Source organism: Rousettus aegyptiacus, unplaced genomic scaffold, assembly GCF_014176215.1.
Source record: "Rousettus aegyptiacus isolate mRouAeg1 unplaced genomic scaffold, mRouAeg1.p scaffold_m13_p_2, whole genome shotgun sequence".
NCBI classification, from domain to species: domain Eukaryota; kingdom Metazoa; phylum Chordata; class Mammalia; order Chiroptera; family Pteropodidae; genus Rousettus; species Rousettus aegyptiacus.
In genome coordinates, this window is record NW_023416295.1 from 34,675,708 (window position 1) to 34,696,669 (window position 20,962).

The window sequence follows — 20,962 nt, forward strand, 5'->3', positions numbered from 1 at the left end:
GATGATGGAGGGGGAGTAGAAAGTTTTTAAAAGGCAGCACAAAAAGGGGCCTGGCAGCCAAGCCAGCAGGCTGATTGTTGTTTGTGAGTGCTTCAGGCCTTCTAAAGCAGTGCTTCATACACTTACTTCACCGGCACACCCAGGAAATGGTAATGTCTGCAAGGCCCAAAGTGGTGCAAACAGAAGAAGCAGCTGCTCATGCAGGAGTAACTTCCACCTGGAGGAAGTTAGTATATACCTACATATCTGTATTCATTCCATGAAATAAAATTGGTCAGCTTTGTTTTAAAGTTCGAGGTGGCAGATTTTCTTACCTACATTTTCCCAAACCACCCAACACTGCCTCTTGAATTATCAATACTTGGTCCTCTGAGCAGGGAGAAACTACCAAGACAGAAGTCTGGGGCAATACTCAATTTATTCATGCTCCAGAAAATGGTGCTTAAAACTTTACATCTCCCAAACTGAACTCATCTTTTATTCCCAGCCTTCTTCTGTGACCTCTAACTTCATACAATGCCTCCTATTCTCTCCCTCTCCGCTATCCTGTTCCCCTTTCACTCACTGGTGAGTCAAGTCGATTCTATCTTCTCTCTCAGATTCATATTTCAGGTCCATCCCCTTTAAGGACTTCTTAGGTACATCCCCACTGGTATTGTTTATTAATTAATCTTATAATTTTATCTATGTTGACAAAATAGAAATAGTTTAAAAGTTAAAAAGAAATAGTTTAAACAATATTTAGAAGAGGCAAATACCAGAATAGTTACAAGGTGAAAAAATTTGCCTCTAGATGTCAGGAATTTGGGGAGGGCAGGGTGGAGCAGGACACTACTGTTTTTGTGAATCTAGTCCATCTCCCGCTTTGCTACTACCAATCATCCTACATCACATACCTCAATGGGTTTCTTGATTGCTTAAAAGCCTTCCTTGGCTCCCAACCCCTGGTAATATTAAGAGCAAGATCCTGGGCATGGCTTTCAAGACCTACCCTCCCTTCCATCTGACAACCTTGCCCCTCACACTTGACACCCCATTTTATGACATTGCATCTAGTTTCCTAAATGCACAAACTTGTTTTTATATCTCTGTACCTTTATACGTGTTATTTCTTTTGCCCGGAGTATTCTGTCACTACTGTAATAGCCAATGGCTCTATGCTAAGTGTTTTTTGTGTTTTATAGCTGTTCATTCTTACATCAACCCTATCGTAAGTATTACAATTATCTCTATTTAATAAAGAATAAAACTATGACTTTAGGAGGCTAAGTAATTTAGACAAATATATAGTATGTGATAAGGCCAAATTCGAACCCAGCAATATGACATCAGAACTCACAAATGACTTGCTTTTAATCTCAGAATAAACATGGATTAAAGTTTAAAATTACAAAAGAAAAGTGACAGATTTGACTATAGAATTTTTAACTTTCATGAAAAACACCCAGACTAAAATTGAAAGACAAGTAAAAATTATCAAAATATTTACAATATATATAAAAGAGTAAAGCCTTATTTAATAAAGTGGCTTACAAAGATATATAAATATCCTGTTCTTTTTAATGAGTAAACATGTAAATTAGTTAAGTCATGTAAGAAAAGTTAAATGACCCCACCATATTTTTAAGGGAAGTGAAAACTTGATAATGTACCATCAAGTTTACTGGGACTAAAAGAATACTCATAACTAACAATTTAGGAACGTGACCTTTGAGGCAGGATGAATGGCAAATAACCAAGCTCAGTACTGAGAAGGACATAAATTGTTTCAGTGTTTCTGGTGGGCAGTTTGGCAGAATGTAGTAAAAGCTTCAAAAATATTCATACTCTTAGACTCAAAAATAACATTTCTTAGAATTCATAATACAGGGATTGACAAATGTTTTCTATAAAAGTCCTGATAGTAAATACTTTAGGCTTTCCAGGCCACATATATCCATGTTGCTTTTCTTCTTTGTGTGTGTCCTTTTTTTTTTTTTTTTTTTTTTTTTACCCTTATAAAATATGAAAGCTATTAGCTTGAAGGCTGTAGAAAAACAGGCTGTGGCCTGAAATTGGCCTAAGGGCAGTAATATGTACAAGGGATAGACTACAAGATAGCTCATCACGCAGTGCATTTGGTAATTGCCAAAAAAAGAAAGCAAGCTAAATGTCAGAGGATAGAAATTAGTTACAAGAGAGGAGGAAACAAGTTTTTTAAAGAAGTTTTAAGTGTTTTTAAAAGTTTTGAAATATTTATAGCGTGAGAAAGTATTTATCAAGTGGAAAAATACAGTTTACAAAAAAATAACGGTGTAATCATCCCAAATACAACATAATCACATGTGTATATATTCATAGAAAAAGATCCAAAACTGTAAACACACTAAGATGTAGATAGTGGTCTTGGGATGGGGGTGTTTTTTTTGTTGTGTGTTTCTTAGAGTGACTATGTATTGTTTTTATATTAAATAAAAATACAAGAAACTTTGCTTGGGTGACAGTGCACCTTAGTTTTCAATTTGAGAAAATCTCTGAATCTACAGCCCCCGATGGAGTTGGTCATGCTCTCTTCTGTGCTCCCTGAACACATAATGGTTTTTGAGTGCTATTATTTACCTAGTTGGAGAATGGTTAATATCATCATTTAGTTAAGCATTCCTATATTATTGGGCTTCTGGGTTCCCAATATTCCACTACTCTATGTTTGCTATTTTCTGTTTGCTCTCAGCCAGATCCATTGTCCCTCCTTCTCTGCTAGACTGTGCCTCTGAAAGCAGAACTTTCATAGACTTTTTCCTGGGCTTTCTTGCCAGTGGGCTTTCAGGTAGGATTCGCCAATGGGTAACACCAATAATAGATTGGAGGGTGGAAGAGAAGAAATGTTGGAATATTTCCTCCCAACTCTTTTCCTGCTTTGGGCCTCTAAGGCTCCTGCAAAGCAGTCCTCTCTACTGCTCTCATTTGATCTCCTCCCCTTATCTCTTCATTCGTAGTGGTGGTAACATCTTCTTACTGTTGTTTGAAGAGCTTGAGTACCTTCATGTCTCTTGTCATCTCCGTGCAGTGTTATTTCCCTTCACCCAACTCTAACTCTAAACCTAACTGAAATTTCCATAAATAGTTTCTTCTATGAAATCTCTTCTGTTGAAACATCTGAGGGGGAGGTGATTCCTGTTAGGACTGACTAATATATTAAGGAACACTGGTGAACATCATAGAACACAAATATTTTATTTATTATTCAACGGGCCCTGGATATTCTCAGATTTTTACATCTGGGCTTTTGTCTATTTGCAAGGTAATTGTAGAGTGACTTTACAAGTTTCCTGCAGCAGGAATTTGAATTACTGCGAGGCTAATGTCTGGGAATGTAACACTATATTCTCTGCTCTTTTGTAGTTTTTGAGAAGTAACACTCCATTGCATTTTATTGAAGAAATTATATATATAGTACAGCGTGTTCAAATTTTGATATTTTCAGTGGAATCTTTAAGAAAATATTCCTATATCGAGTCTAACTATAAATGAGATAAAAGTCACATGAAAGTTTGGGGCACCCTGACAGAACTCAAGGGCTCCTTGAAGTAGTTTGAAAACAGATTTGGAGAGTCCAGGAGTCTAGACGATTTATCCTTCATAAATATCAAGTGTCTATTGTGTTTCTTTAGGTTAGATTCTAGAATTACATGGTCAACAATGTGATTTTGCCAATTGCCCTTTGAAACACTCCTCCCTCTGAATGATGTTGCCTGTCTCTTTATTGTAACTACTATCAGATACACACACAACAAAAAACCTCTTCTAATTTCTCATCATAGTTTTAATTGAATTTTTATTAGTAGTAAAAGAATTTTTATCATGTCTGTTCGACATTTGTATTTCCTTTTCTCCTTCTCTTTCCCCCCTAGCTGCTTTTTCATGTTTGACCATTTCTTTATTCATACGTATTAATTCCTTGTATTGTATCTGGGCATTATGCTAATGGATGTAAATGGTAAACAATACAGTTATGCCTCTGCCCTGACAGAGCTCATAAACTAGCACTACTGTAATTATTATTTACCTTGTTTAATTCAATTAACAGTATAGTAAGTATGGCAACCCTTTGCCAATTTGTTATGAATAATTTTCTTCATTTTCCTTTAATTTTACTGAAAGATTTTTAACAAAATTAAAATTTTTTATATAGTCAGATCTATAGATCTTTATTTTTATACCTAGATCCTTTTTTAACCAAATATTAGATCAATATTCACGTTTATTTCTCTTAATGTTTTTACTATTTGATTTTTAAGATTTAAGTCTTTAATAATCTGGAAGTTATTTTGAGAAGCTCTAAAGTGATTTCTCCTGCAGATATCGAGCCAACCTTTTTTGACATCATTATTGAACAAAATCCTTTTTCTACTAATCCTTAATGACCAACATACCATGTATTAAGTTCATTTATGCAGTATGCTGTATTTCTGGGTCCTCTATTTTCTTCTTTCATCCTTCTTTGCATTATTGTGCCAATGGAATAGCTTTTTAATTGCAATAGGGTAACTCTGCCAAAATTCACTTTTGATTTCAGAAACTTATTTATTTTTAACTGATTTTTTTCTAGTTAGAAAAGTAATACATTATGAAGAAAAAGTTGGTGGAAATTTTGAAAAAAAGGTGAGAAAACATAAAAAAGAAAACTCATTCCAAATACTATAGCTGTTAACATTTTTTTAGTATAAATTTCCATCTTCTCTGTGTGTGTCTATATGTATTGTTTTTACATATATTACTAAGTATGTTGTTTTGTAAACAGTTGTTTAATCATAGGAACATTCCAACCATGTTATTAAATATTCATTTGTAATATGATTTTTAATGACACATTAGCCAAGGCTTCTATAAAGATCAATAGTAGTAATGTCAGCAGGCAGCTCTCACAGTCTTTCTAGACTCAAGACAAAAGTCATATCTTTAACTGTTATATCAAACTAGAATTGAAGTCACCAATTGTCACAAAGATCAATATTGCATGACTGCCACTGACATCAGCTGTTGAAAACTTGAAATTGGTTTTGATTATAGTTCACTGAATTGAAATGAGTTTTCCAGCATTTGCCACCTACATGTCTTTTGTTAGGCATCTGTAAAAATGACTTGACTGTAGGATATTAGATAGATAACACATAGGGGGAAATATAGGTCACTTGCACAATATGGTGCTAAGAGATTCCTAGTACAATATTGCACAATTTTATTTTTGTGTTCCTTTTAAATCATTGATATAAATGATTTATACTTGCCTTAAAAGAGATTAAGTAACTCTCATAAAAACAAAGCAATCTATGATTTTAAAAAAGATTTTGGGAATTCTTAATATTTGTAATAAAATATTTAAAACTCTTTGACTTTTTTAAAGTTACTGGGCAAGTTAACTAAACTATAAACCAGGGGGAATTAAGTGTGATATTGAGGTCTACAAGTAGCTAAGATATCTAAAGCAAAGGTTAAATTTCTAGAACAAGTCATACAGATATATTTATAGTCATTTCACAATGCATGAGAATATAGGCTTCTCTCTACCAAAGTTTCACTGGGCCTTAGTAACTTTATTCTATCACACTCTACACACATACACACGCACAGTATGTATGTTAAGCTTCATTAAATGTGACTTACCTTTTTTTTTTTTTTACCACTTATCTTTCTATGAAATGTTGCTTACTGAATTCCCAGATGTAAGATGTAATAAAAGCCTAGAAGTGTATGGATCCTTGGGATCTGAGTTCCCCTCTGACTTGTGGGAATTAAAGGCTGGAATCTGGGAAGGGACAGGACATGGTATTGCCTTCCCCTGTGCTTCATCTGAATAGTCCTAAAAAACTGCCTAGCCTAGCACCTACTGATTAGGTATAGAACTCTGTTCCTCTAGAGCAAGCTTATTATCAATGAATCGTTTCCTTCAATTTTTAAACTTTCCTGAATATGTTCTTGTTTACTTTATCAGTGGAAGATCCTAAAATCAACTTATTGGACCCTCCCTGACACTCTTTAGTTTGTAAAATCACTTTTTTGCATAATTGTTATCTCGAATATTATAACCTGATTGCTTATTCCTTTTGTATATTTTGCTTTGGAATAAATTTGCCTAGCTTTATTTTTAGAACTGTTAATAATTTCATAATCTATCTTTCAGATATTATATGGAAAATATGAAAATGAGATTAATTTCATGGAGAATAGTGCATTAAAAGTCTTTTAATTTTTTAAGCATTCAAAAATAGAACTTTAAGAGGCTTCTTTAAAATATCTAATACACAAAATCAAATTCCTTTCCAAAACCACACCCATTGTATCTCTTATTACCAAATCATTCTGGTAAAAACTTAAGCCAACAAGAGAATGGAAAGGCAAGAGGAGATAAAAAGTAGATATCTCATATGTTGATTATCCCATGCTTTTAATTTGTTAACTTTCTTCTGTGATATATAAAGTGCCTCATTATTTTGGTAATATTTGGAGACATAGTAAATATATTAGGCACATGGGACTGTACTATTACTACTACTATCTTAAAACTTACAGATATTTTATCTTTGATCCTAAATGCTTTTCACAAGTTTTTTTAATAGAATGTTCTGACACTGAAATGTTTGCTTATTGTGATTAATTGTGTTTTCACCAATGAAATGTCATAAATGAAAAAACATTGGAAAATTAGAAAGAACATACACTTGTCTCCTGTTTTTGTTTGTTGGTCCTACTTCACAGTTTCTTCTTGACACACATATCTTCCTTTCTCTTTCCACAGGAAAAGTTAACTATATTACCTGACATACACAGTTAAATTTTATCTTGGAAATAGCACCAAATGCAGTTCAGCAGATGCTGCTGTTAAGGACCAATAAGTAAAATAAAAGTCGCAGACCATTGCTTGACATGAAGATGAGGGAAAGGAAGCTAATTCCCAATCACCATTCCATTCACTTTTCCACTGCCATTTCTGGTCTCCCACTTTCCATCTCTTAATATGGTCTTATCTTCTGAGTGAGTTTGTCCTCAACATACACCAGAGTCTAGAAGATCAGCATATAGCAGTAGCAGTTGCTAACTTGTTCTTGTTGAAATCAAAAGTTAAAGAAATTTTGATTTTACCATAAATCTTTTATCAACTGCAAATTATTACCTACCTCATCCACACTGAATCTTAAAAATATATAACAAATATTGATTTCTTGTCTTCTACTATCTTTTGCTCCTAAATATAGGCAGAAGTTATATACATTTCAACTGGGTTTACCAATAATATCATGGGATGAGTCATTTTTCTTTTTCAATTTAGGATTTGGAGGCAAGAATCTCAAAGTAGAGTTTCTTAGCATAGTAGCCACACAGAAGACTGATATTTACAATTTTTTCTTTCCTTACCACTTTCTTATATAGCATTAAGAATAGTAGAAAGCCTCACCAACCAAACAACAGAACAATGTAAAAGTGACTCTTGAAAGAACTCAGAGTTTTCCCACATGAGTTAAAGTATATACTATATTGACACTCATTTGATTTTTTTCTCCCCACAAGAAATATCAAATATTAAGGAAACTAATGTTCATCAGGGGGAATATGTGCACACTTTAAAACAAGTTTTGATCTAATTACATATTATTATCCTATGTGTACATACATACAAACAATTCTAGGGAAACCAGAGGAATTTAAAGGCCATAATCATTACAAAAGATCTTCCTGATTACATAGTTCCCTGTGGAACTTGCTAAATTTGTAACCCGACTTACCAAACTTGATAGGGCAGGTCAATTTACTCATTTTCTCATTTTGAGATGCCTTAGGGGTAATTTTAACTGCTAAACTGAGGTCCTCAAGACTATATCTATATAATATGCATATTCTTAATAATGAAGATAATTTTACATTGCATATTGGAAATATGTCAGTTATTAAAATATACAAACAGACATTATACTATTACTCTGTACCAGGGTTTATGTTATTGAAAATACAGTGCAAAGTCTTTATAATGTCTGTTATATTTTATGTTGTGTATGTGTTATATATGTATTTTAATTTTAATTATTAGGGACATAATTTAGCATGCAATATATCAAAATCATGAAATGTATTAAAGCTTTATTCTAAGAAATCCGATTTGGAGGGACCACCTTATGGAAAAACATAAGCGTTTCAATCTTCTTTGATGTGGTATATTCACTACCTGGCAACTCACTAGAAACCCAGTGCATGTAGTAAAGAAAAAACTTATCCAAAAGGCATTTTAGGAATTACTTTTAAAAAAAAAATAGCATGTCTTGTGTAATGTTTTCTATTCCCTTAAAACCACTTTTATTTTTGTTATAAAGCAACTTTTCTTAAGAACAATAGAAAATATAAATACTTATAGAGAAGTACTGTGTTACCAGTATTTCCACCATCACCCAAGGATAACCACTAATAATTTCAGTATTATTCTTCCAGAATGTTTCTGTACTATATTTGTTTTTAAATTATTTTATTAATCTTCCTATCTCTATCAGCTGCTATTTGAGTCAATACACTGAGCATGGATAGTGGTTGATGATTGAAAAAATAAGCAATCATTACCTGCCAGACCTACATAATCTTGGAACCCATTAACATCTTCAGTATCCAAACAGATGATTAAACTAGAAAAAAGCAGACATTCCACAAGTCTGCATGAGATTCCACATGGCCAAGGAAAGAGGGGGATTGAGAAGAAAGGGCATCCAGATGTAGCTTAACTTCTAAGGTTTTTCAGATCCAATTTGTTTCAATGTGATCCTTTCAATAACTCCGCTATAATGCATATGGTCCAGTATTGTTCATTCAGTTGTACACAATGACTAGCAAAAAACAAACAAAAGGGCAAGGGTGATATTCAAAATATTCAATAGCTGTAGTATGTCACAATGCTGTGAGGGCAACTCTGGGGCATACCAGCTTGCAGCAGGCAGTCTCAGCCAAAGGAGGAGCAGCCTGATGGGCACCGGACAGATGACTCTAGTACCGTCTCCCCTGAAGGGATCTGGCCCACTAGGAACACATGGAGATATGGACTAGTATAGATGCTGTAGCCAGCTGGATAGAGATTCCAAGCTGGTTTCCTCAGCAGTGCCTATGTGGGGCTTCTTAGGGTTAGAGTAACTGGATTGACTGACAGTGGGCAGTGCGTGTTTATTAATTGATTTTTCAATGCCTTAATCATAGGGCCATACCGATGCTTACTCAGATTGCACAAGGGCTTATGTAACTTGCTTTGGGTATTGAACAAAAGAGAAGGGAAAGGATCCAGATTTTATCACCCAAACTTTGGCATCTCCAAATCTTATGGTCCATGCCTATAGTATAAGGGAGAAAATGGTAAATGCCTTGAAAGAAATGCTAGTTTGTCACAGGCCCATAGTATCCCATACTGCCCACCTTGTTTCATATAAGAAAAGGTTTTGATATCCTTTGGGAATCTGTCAGTTGAGATCGTCATTGTCCTCTGGAGTCCCTGGAGCAAGATCTGTTATCCATACTTCTTGTTAATAATAGCGAGTGATGTCTTACAACCTCAGGACAGACTCTGAGCCAAAAGCTAAGCATCACCCTGATTCCTGAGCCTCAGAATCTGTGAGAGATAAGTGTTTTGTTGTTTTAAGATGCTAAATTCTGGGGTTAATTTGTAACAGCAATTGATAATGACTGCATCAAGCAATAATAAAATGATAAACCAATTTATGAGCAAGAGAATTGAATAATCTTACAAAAGAAGGTAATAAGCACATGAAAAAGTACTCCAAATCATTAGACATTGGGGAAATGCAAATTAAAATACAAAACCAGCAGGCCAAGATGAAAAAGACTGACAACAAAAAATGTTGGTGAAAATGTAGAGCAATGAGATTTCTTTTTTAAAAAAATTGAGATATAATTCACATACCATACACTTCACCCATTTACAGTATATAATTAAATGGATTTTAGTATAGTGCAACCATCACCCCAATACATTTTAGAATATCTTTATTACTCCAAAAAGAAGCTCTATACCCCTTAGCTCTCACCCTCCAATTGTCCCATCACTCCTCCAGAATGCGAGGTCACCACTAGTCTATTTTCCATCTCTATACATTTGCTTATTCTAGATATTCATATTAATGAAATGATACAATATGTGATCTTTTGTGACTGGCTTCTTTTGCTTAGCATAGCATTTTCAAGGTTTATCCATGAATTTCAAAGTTCATCCAAGGTTCATCTAGCATGAATCAGTATTTCATTTCTTTTTTTTTTTTTTTGCCAATAATACTTCATTGTATGAACGTATCACTTTTAAAAAAATCAACATTCAATGGACATTTGGGTTCTTTTCATTTTTTTGGCTATTAAGAATAATGCTACTATGAACATTTGTGTAGATTATGTTTTCATTTTTTCTTGGCTATGTATCCAGGGGGGAATTGCTAGATCTCATGGTAATTTTATGTTTAACCATTTGAGATACTATTAGGTTTTTTTCCCTGAAATGGCCATACCTCTTTATGCTCCTACTAGCAGTGTATGAAGATTCCAATTTCTCCACATCTTCGCCAACCCTTCATTATCTATCTTTTTGATTACAGCCATCCTACTGGGTGTGAAGTTAGATTTTATTATGGTTTTTATTTGTATTTCCTTGATGGCTAATCATGTTGAGCATCTTTTCATATGATTATTGATCATTTGCATATCGTTGGAGAGCTGTCTATTCAGATGGGAATACAAGCTCCTTATCAAATATGTCATTTGGAGAAATGTTTTCCATTCTGTGGGTCATTTACAACTAGAAATCTTAGTTCAAAGAGGAACAAACACTATTGATAAAGGTCATTGTTTCCCCAAAGTCACTAAACTGTTAGCGTGTAAGGGGCATGACAGAACCAACTACATAATTTGCAGAGCCTACTTCAAAATGAAAATGTGGAGCCCCTTGTACAAAAGTTATTAAGAGCAGACCGTTAAATCAAACAGGGCCCTTCAGAGCATGGGGCCTTATGTGACACAGGTTGCACACACATAATGTTAGGGAGATAGGAACAATTTGAATCTTGGCCCAAGCTATTTCCAGTAAAGTATGCTGGGCCAGATGACACTTGTTTATTGTGCACACTGAATGAGATATCCTGGCAATGTCAGATGGTGATGTCAAATAGTGATGTTCCATAGCTGTTTAAAAATTGAATTGCAAATAAAAACAATTATTTATCCTTCAAAGCCCAGTTGGTGATATTTTATCCAAAGTTCTTAGCTGAGTTTCCACAGTATTCCATGAAAATCCTCTTCCTAAAATCATCCTTATAACATTTTTTAAATTTCTCATCTTTGAAATTAGAAGTTTAAGGACTTATCAAACTTCTTAATATATGTTTTCCTCGAAAATTGCATTGTGGTCCATCTTACAACTCATTTGATAGCTGATATTTATCATGTGTTGGGTGCTCAGTCAAAACCTTAAATTTAACATCCTGTCACAGTAATTATTTCAGAGAGAGTGATTTATCATTATGCATGCCTATCTTTTCTACCAGATCATAGGCTAGGACTATCCCAATCATCACATTCACTTTATTCAGGTTATCACTCACACATGTGTCCCAGAAGGGCATTTCCTGACCATCCTATCTAAGGTAGCATTCCCAGTCATTTCTATGCTACCCCTTTTCAATACCAGATAGAGATAAAGATAGTATGTTATTGTGGAATATAAAGTTCAAAAAGGCAGTATCATTTACTTTTTGTCCCTTCTGATATTTCTACCCCCTCACAGTTTCTAGCATAAGTTACAAAAAACAAACAAAACTGAATTTCAGGTTAGGAGTTCCTTCTGCGATGCCTGTTGTTTGTCCTCTGTTCAATATGTATTTGAGAATTATATTTGATCTAGGTTAGAAAAGTGATTTTTTTAATCAAAGACGACAGTATCTTCTTAAATGTCAAGGAAGTAAGACTTTTAACTTCCCTTTCTCTGAAATTCTTCACTGAATTCCTTCTTTCTGATGAATATGTCCATATTTTCGTGGTGATGAAATGTTTGCTGCTGGACATCTGTGTGTATCTGGATGCAGAGGAATATTTTTCTGAATCAGTTTAACAGTGGATCCTAGTGATGAGTTAAATCTTGGTTTCATCTAAAAGTAAGCTACTTTTAAGAGTTCCAGTCACGATGGCAGAGTAAGTAAACACTGTGTTTGCCTCCTCTCATGACCACATCAAAATTACAATTAAACTACAGAACAACCATCACTGAGAATCGCCTGAAGTCTACCTGAACAGAAGTCCTATAACTAAGATACATAGGTGAAGTCACATCAAGACTAGTAGGAGGGGCAGTGATGTGGAACAGGCTGGTCTCACACTCACATGTGGCAATTAAAACTCAAGAGGGAAATCCTGAGTTTGGCTGCAGAGGTCCCTACTGAGAAGCATGGGGTCCCAGGCCTCCACACCAGGCTCCCCAAGGTTTCAGCGCCAAGAAGAGAAGTCCCCTCAACTTACGGCTGTGAAAACCAGTGTAGATTGTAGCCGAGGGAGATAGAGGGCTGCTGGAGCCCCAGGCATTCCTCTTAAAGATGCTGCTCCCAGACCTACTTGCTAATGGACTCACCTGCTCTGAGTTCTAACTCTGGGACAGTAGTGCAAAAGGTGCCAGGGACATATGGAGAGGAACTAAATTGTCTGGCTTTGGGGCAAGGGCTATAGGGGCAGCTTTCTCCAAGACAGAAGTGCTGACTAAAGCCATTGTTCCTTTGTTGAACCCTCCCATCACCCAGTGTGAAGACACAGGTGGGCACCATATATGAATCTTCACCATTCACCTTGCCCTAGTAATTCCCTGAGACCCTGCCCCTCCCAACGTGCAGGCTCACTCAAGCTACTTTCAGTGGCATTTCCATACAAATGGCCTGTCTTGGCTCATGCTGCAGACCTTCCTTATCTCTTGGGGTTCACAAACCCCAAACAAGCATCCCTAAGCTGGCACTAGTGGCAGACATCCTCAGTTAAGAGCTTAGCCTCTTCCAGCACCTCCAAGCTCAGCACAAGTGACAATGAAACCTGCTAAAGTGAATCATGCTCCGTAGTGTCAGTCCCTGCACAACAGCTCCTCCACTCTAATCACAGCCAGTTCTCACAACCAATCAGTCTGAGGGATAATCCCTCTCACTGATGTGCAAACAGCAACCAAGGCTCAACTACAACAGGGGCATATACAACCCATACAAGGGACACAGATGGAGTACCTGGCTCAGGTGACAAGGGAGATTGCACCACAGGGCCCCACAGGACACCTACTGTATATAAGGCCATTCTACTAAGACTGAGAGACTTAGGAGCTCTACCTAACATATACAAACAAACAGGCAGCTAAAATGTGGAAACAAAGAAATATGTCCCACATAAAAGAACAGAACAAAGCTCCAGGAAAAGAACTAAACAAAATTGAGATAAGCAATCTACCAGAGGCAGAGTTCAAAATACTGGTTATAAGGATCTGTTTGCCATCTGCAACAACATGGATAGACCTAGAGAGTATTGTGCTGAGTGGAGTGAGTCAGATGGAGAAAGACAAATGTCACATAATTTCACTTATATATGGAATCTGGAGAACAGGATAAATGAACAAACAAAGCAGAAACAAGTCATCGACACAGAGAGCATTCTGATGGTTGCCGGATTGGATCGAGGGTGGAATTAGGGGGATAGGTGAAGCAGGGAGGGGATTAAGAGGTACAAATTGGCAGTTACAAAATTGTCATGGGTATGCAGAGTATAGCATGGGGAATATAGTCAGCAGTATTGTAATTATGTATGGTGTCAGATGGGTGCTTGATTTTTGGGGTGATCACTTCATACATTACATAACTGTTTAATCATTGTGTTGTACACCTGAAACTAATATAATATTGTATATCAACTGTAATTGAAAATGAAAAATATTAAATTGCCAAAAAACTACTTTCTGAATAATTATACTCTTACCGATAACAGTAACTTTTAGTTTTAATTGGTGAAGACATATACTGTATCACCTTTTAATGAAACAATTCTTGTCTGTCATTGAGCAAGAGGGGGGAATCTATAACTTTTCCCCCAAACTAAAAATATCCCAATCCTAATGTGAAAGAAGTTCTATATTGGATTAGAAATAAACTACACCAATGTCCTCCTTTTATAAAGTATATTTCATGTTTGAATCCTCAAAGAAAAGAATACTAAATTTACGTTTTTATTTAGAAAGTATAAAATTCCACAAGTGCTTGCTTGCCTACTCTCTAAAGCGGGACTCAGGCAGTGGCCTGCAGCTCTAGATGACAGCCTATAGCTGGTATAGCAACAAGGTGAGAGTCTGTGCTTTCAAAGGGATGACTGCCCCTCTCACCGGGCCCCACTGTACCCAAGTGGATGGCCACTTCCTACCTCTGATGCCTCAGCAATAGTCTAGGATCACAAGCTGGCTGACCCTTGTTATCTGCTCGAATTTTGCAGTTTATTCACCACCCAGGCCAGTGGTCCCCAACCTTTTTGACATCAGGGATCAGCGCTCCTCCTATGAAAATTTAATCCCTGATAATCTGAGGTGGAGCTGAGGTGGTGATGTTAGCACTGGGAAGCAGCTGCAAATACAGATGAAGTTTTGCTTGCTTGCCTGCCACTCACCTCCTACTGTGTGGCCCAGCTCCTAACAGGCCACGGTACCTGTACTGGTCAGCAGGCTGGGGGTTGTGGACTTGACCTAGGCCTTGTTTCCTGAGTTGGTGGTGCTGTGTTTTGAAGGGGAAGAAAAGAGTGATGTAATGATTCTATTTGGTTCTCCTGCACTGAGGCCTGGTTGGCTTTTGTAGAGAGAAAAAAAAACAGCAAGAAAATAGTGTTTTGTTTTGGTTTTTTTTTTTGGAGGAGGGTACTAGGGGGAGGGGGAGATAGGAACGAGGTCTTAAATTTTATGTGTAACACATAATGTGAAATACATTAGTTCAAAAGTTATTTTTTGTTGAGAAGAGAGAAGAGATGGATTGTTTTTATTTTGATTTTAGCCTTTTCTCCTCATGACAAAGCATAAATAATGGATACCAGAAAATAAGGTGGACTTCAGGAATCCTGATAAGACTGAGAAGCTTACATTCTTCCTCAGGAGGGAAGAGTGGGGTGTTTTTAGCCCTCTCTGAAACCTAAAACAAAAACATGAGCTGCATGCCCTGGAAAGGCAACAGGACTAAAACAATCATTGACGCTGCCCCAGGCACTACCCCCACAAATCGGCCATGAGGAACAGCATGGGGAGCTTCATGCTCTGCATGCCCTCTCTAGCATCTTCCAGGACAGCAGTGTACTCATATGAGAAATGCTGCAAGAGATTTTCCACAGATTGTCTCCAAATACCATGGTGACCCTCCCCCCGCCACAAGAGCTTGCTAGGACATATGAACTACAATGTGAGCGTGATTATGGCAGCACTTTAAACCAAAGGCTATGAAGCTGTTTGGTGGGACAAGCTCAGGGATGTCAGTGCCGTTGCTCTCACTAATGTTGTGGGCTTATCGTGAATCTCCCCTCCAGCTTGTGCTGGGGTCCACTAAAGTTTCCTCTCAAAAGGCAGCACTAGATCTGTGTTCCCGAGGTGGGCGGTGCCTACTCTAACTCTGACTCCAAACTGAAGATGCCAGAGTGGATTGGAGGCAAGAGTGAACTTAGGAAATTTCTAAAACATCATTTGTAAGGAAAGAACTGTGAACTGTTGCTGGTGGTACCAGAATAGGTGGAGGCCCATCAGGGATGGAGGGTTAATATGTAACAGTTCTACCCAAACTTCTCTTACCTCTTCTGTGATGTGCTGTGGCCGATATAGTGGGTCTGTTCTTGCCACTTCCCCAAACATCTCTTCAGGTTTCCCCCTCAGATTTGACAATGCAATAGGCCAGATGCAAAGGCTGTTACAAAAACCAACCAGCGTTACTTGTTCCTAAGAAAATAGAAGCTCTGTGCTTAGGGCAAGTAATAGAAGACCTTTGTTTTATTTGAGAGAGGAGAAAAGAAAGTGAGTCCTAGCTTATTTTCCCCTTTCCTATGAGAACCTGATAGAGGCTCTGGTGGAGTTCATTGCTACTCTGGCTCACCTGGAGATGCTGCCTCCACTTCCCCTTTTCTGGAAACTAGTGGGCCTGAAGACACAGTACATGCCAAGCCCATGCTACTGATTAGAAGGGCCTCTTAGGGAACCATCTCCAAAACCCCAGCAGCAGTACAGCATGCCGTTGCCAACCCTTAATGCCACCCCTTACTCCATTTGTAAGGGTGGTTTATAGCCATTCTTGGAGTTCTATAAGGAAAAGATGGTTGAATTTTGCAACATTCTAGCGTGACAGGGTGAACTAGATACCTAAGAGAACATGGCCAAAGCCAGGCTGGGAAAGATATGAATGACCTGTCTGCCTCACTCTGGCATTGTCCATGTCACTTTACTTCACTGATTTAAGAGCACAAGATAAGCTGAAGGAAAGTTTTCCCAGTTTACCCATTCTGGCAATATCAGGAAAAAATAAGTTTGCCTTCAACATCGAAAACAGAGTTGGGAAGGAAAGTGTTGTGAAGATAAGTTTCTCATAGGCTGGGAGTCACCATAGTGACAAGAAGCAGAAATTTCAAATTGGGTGGCTATGTGTATGTATTATGTTATAGGACCTGGGTTTGTCATCTTTCTGTAGTTTCCTTTACAAATCTGAGCATTGACTCACCCTTATCTCTTTAAATAGTTGTAGGCCACTTTTCTTTTGTAATTTTGGAAAATAAGAGAGAAGGAGGGGGATGTATCCTACCATACCATGTGTCTCCATAGCGGTAGTGGTTGCCTCAAAGCAGGTGGGCAGGTGGGGATGACCTGTCTCACCCTTACAGATAAGTCTTGGCAGGTCTGAGAGCTGCCCTACTGGCCAGACCTCTCTCCAGCAGCAAAGCCAGTTTGTATGTCAAACTGAGAAAGCTTAATGGGATGAGGCTAAGACTTTTTCCTCTCCACTGTGACGGGAGTGCATGTTTACACCAGCACTTTTTCTGTACATATATATTCAATGAAGCCATTTTTTATGCTGAGTAAGAGGCTACCGAGCAGCTATTGTATTACACCATTTCAGCAACTGGCTGCGGTCTCTTCTGCACCATTTTCTACACCAGACCTGCTTGGCACCACAGGGAGCTCTTTATCCCTGCATAGTGACATTCTAATCACCATCAGCCATAAGTTGCAGCCAACCTTGCTGATTGTCACAAGCAGGACCTTGGGTCTATTGGCACTGTCAGTGATAGTAAGCCCTTTCCTGGGAAGAGGAAACTCCTCTCTGCCAATCTACTTGGGCCTGTGCAAAGGAACTTCAATGAAGTCCCCATTGCCGTTGGAGTCCATGAACCAATGGGATATGCAGACAGTTAAACATTTCAGGGCTTATGTCTCTGCTCATATGCAATTTGGCGGGTGTGTAGCAACAGGGATGCAGCCAATGACCAAGGGCAAACAAACAAACAAAAAACCCAAGTCTCATTTCCTTTAAGAAAGGGAGCAGGTCTGACCCTGATGCCCAGTGAGGTGGAAACCCTAGGCTTTTTGTTCGTTTATTCCACCCCCCCGCCCCCAATTTTTTTTGTTTGTGAAAGATGTATTTTTTTTAACCAAATATGAAAAACAGACCTCTGTACATAAAAAAAAAATAAGGTTAAAATTCCAAAACAGTCTTTCACGTCAATTCCTGCTAGTCAAAATAAGAAGGCCAAGCTTAGATCAGTCGGGTTTTCCCCAACAGAGACTCTAAAGAACAATCTTTCCCTTCAATCAGCGGTGTATGCTCTGTGCCTGCAGCTTCAGCCCTGCCCCTCCTCCTTCCCCTCCTCCTTCGCCCCGCCCCTATTTGGTCCCGCCCATCTCATCCCCCCTCTTGCGTCCTCAACCCTTTCTTTCAAGCAGCTGTCGCCCCGCCCTTCGGCGCCGCGAGGCGTAAAGTACCGCCGTGGGCCGCTCTGGCTCTCTGGAGGACTTGCCCTCTGTGGCCGGCGGCGCACGGCGGCGCACGGGCGGTGGGCGGGTCTTACGTGTGGCGTGAGGATCCCAATAGATAGGCCGTCCTGGCTGTTTCGGTCATTGAACCTCCTGCATATATGTGCGGCTTGATGTCCAGGTGAGTGAGTGAACGAGGGAGCGGCCTAGGGCGGGCACCTTAGCTGTGCTCGCCGAGGTGAGCACAGGGTCGGTAGTGGAGACAGCCTGACCTCGAAGTTTCGAGTCATCCTTGGAGGCGGAGCCGTCAGGCGCGAGCCCCGGCCGGGCCGTAGCACCCCAATCCCTCCTGCGTGTCTCATCTTACTCCTAGCCCCTTCTTTGAAGCATCACCATCGTTTTCTGCCACTGTGGGTCTTAATCAGCCTTGACTCCTCACGACTTGCTTTTCTTTTGACTCCAGTTTTTTCCCTTTTTAAACAGTTGAGTATAGTCTGGAAGACACGCAAGGTTTCAACTTGGAAGAGTTTTGTGGTATGGTCTGTTCACCTAACGCTCGTACTGTGCTTTGTCAGTGGTTGCACCTGTGCATGTGGTGTGATTTTTTTTTTTTTTTTTTTTTTTTTTTTTAGTATTCAGCTCTGTCGTATGGTTCCAGGATTAATACAGGTCTCTGGAAATTCCAGGCTAGTGTTGCGGACACCTAACGGGGCTTGGTGGAATATGTATGCAAATATTGTGTTTAACTTTTGAAAGTGCTGCTCAGTGCAACTTGAGCTCAGCTAAGGAAATCTGGGTGCCATCACGTTAGGAAGTTAGGCAGCATCATCAGTCTTGAAGTCTACTGCCTGCACCTATACGTTACCAGGTAGCAGCTGTGACCACTTCAAGGGAGAACCATCCCATTTTTGGGGCAACTTAAATCCCTGGTTCTTCAGCCTTTGAGTTTGCCTGGTGGGGAAGGGATAGGAGTGTTTCTTTGAATTGAGAATAGTTATTGTTTTAGAGGAAGGTGTCTAGTTGTTTAATGTATCCACAGGCCTGATTCTCAAAATTTCTTTCTTTCTTTCTTTCTTTCTTTTTTTTTTAAAATACCTTGAAATTAGTTGTCCCTGTGCCTCTAACTAGCTCCCACAGAGACTTGGTAAATACTAAGAAAATCATTACATGTAATCATTGCTGCTCTTTTTTTGAAATTGTGAGCAAATTCTAAATTATAAGAAACCAATTGGGAAGACATTTATTAACAAAGTTAACTGACTTGGAAAAGAATCTGTCATTCCCAGAATTCCATGTAATCATTGCTGCTCTTTTTTTGAAATTGTGAGCAAATTCTAAATTATAAGAAACCAGTTGGGAAGACATTTATTAACAAAGTTAACTGACTTGGAAAAGAATCTGTCATTCCCAGTGTCCAAGCCACTCTTTTTCTTGGACTTATGCCCAGGTGGCTTTGCTTGTTCCTTAAAGCCCTTAAGCCAGTTCGAACCCGTGATAGCACTTTGCTTAATATACTTAAATATGAAGAGCCCAGCGAGACAACAACTAAGTAAGGATGCAGACACACAAACAAATAAGATTGCGTGCTAGGGTTTATTCATACCAGATTCTGATGTTTTTCAGTCCTAGCAGACCACCCTGCGATGCTGGCTGAAACACACACGGTGAGCAGTAATGGTGCCCTGTCAATGCTGGGTCAATTGCCGGTCGATTAATCGTCTATTTCGATCAGCGAAGAGGCCTCTGGTTCAGATGGACAGAGTCTTGGGCCAAGAAGGGAATCAAGGGGTGGAGAGACACACTGTTGTGAGACAGAGAGAGTGCTCTGATTCAGGCAGAGAGTCCTGGAGATTTTATATGTAGCGGTGATGTCTTCAGTGTCTTATCAGCCAGGTGCACGAATTTCTGGTTATCACTCTTGGTTAAAACAATTTCACCCTTGGGGTAAACATTTTCAGTTCGGCAAAACAGGTTTTTTACATTTCTGAGGTTTAACATTAGTGGAGCCATTTTGCACACATGTAATATAATTCAAATCTAGTTCACACAGGGCAAATAAACTCACAATCCACATGTAATAAATTACTGTAATACCCAGAGTTCCAGTCGATTTTATTCCACCCTACATTTCAAAGTACACACTGGTTAAGTGAGTCCTGTAGTAGTTTGGGAGCTTTGATCAGAGATGCCTTTTCTAGAGCCAACCCTAGGAGAGCAGAGGCCTGAGTCCAAGGTCAGCCACTCTACAACAGCCTAATCCACAAATGTATTATGCAACAGAATGCCACAGAGAGTGTTTCTGAGAGGAAATAAGGCCTCTGTTCTGTGGTTGACATTGGTGGGCAATCCCTCTTGAACTCCAGTCTCCTTGGCTTCCCTGGCACTGTCTTAATTACCTTCTACTGTGTACTACTTACCTTGCCCTAGTGCCATTTCAGCCCTTGGAAATTTCTTGTTGTTCTCAAATAAAGCATCTCTCTCTGAAGATAACTCTCAGATTTATGTTTCTAACCTTGATTTATCCTGAACTCTAGTGCCAGTCCAAGCCACCTGAATGTCTCATTTACACCTCAAATATAAATTTTCACATAAGTGCAACCTTTACCTAGCTTCTGCACTTTCAGGTTCTTGGCACTGTCTCCTTAAGTTGTCTTGAGTTTTCCCACAGTCCCAGTTCTTATTTCTTCCTACTGATTCAAATTTGAGAAGCCCTCAAATTTATCACTTGTCCTTTTTGCAGAAACTTGATTGGTGTACTTACCTCTTCCAGTTTTGAATCTGCACATGATTGTCAGATTAATATTACTAAAATTTCTTTCAGTGCCTGCTGTTTCTCTGTTCAGAAGCTCTTAGAGGTGCACCCCTACCTTTGGAATTAAAAAGTTCCCAGCCTAAGTCTGAAAGAATTCAACAGTACTTACTGTTATGTTCTCGTTTCTGGAATATTGTCATGGCCAA

General features: G+C 38.5%; 1 protein-coding gene and 1 pseudogene across 6 annotated transcripts in view; both read left to right on the plus strand.

The window, feature by feature from the left end:
* Positions 1 to 15,204: 15,204 nt before the first annotated feature.
* LOC107515420 lies at positions 15,205 to 15,814 on the plus strand (annotated as a pseudogene).
* Positions 15,815 to 18,047: 2,233 nt separating this feature from the next.
* Positions 18,048 to 20,962, plus strand: part of HIBCH (3-hydroxyisobutyryl-CoA hydrolase) — a 75,456-nt gene continuing 72,541 nt past the window's right edge. For 5 of the 6 annotated variants that reach the window (XM_036236181.1, XM_016146335.2, XM_016146780.2 and 2 more), the window contains exon 1: positions 18,048 to 18,185. Coding sequence is in view for 4 of the 6 variants with exons in the window: in XM_016146335.2 (XP_016001821.1) it covers positions 18,166 to 18,185 (20 nt within the window). In the remaining 2 variants the exon portion in view is untranslated. The remainder of the gene's footprint in view (positions 18,186 to 20,962) is intronic. The other variant, XM_016146588.2, reaches the window with a different exon arrangement.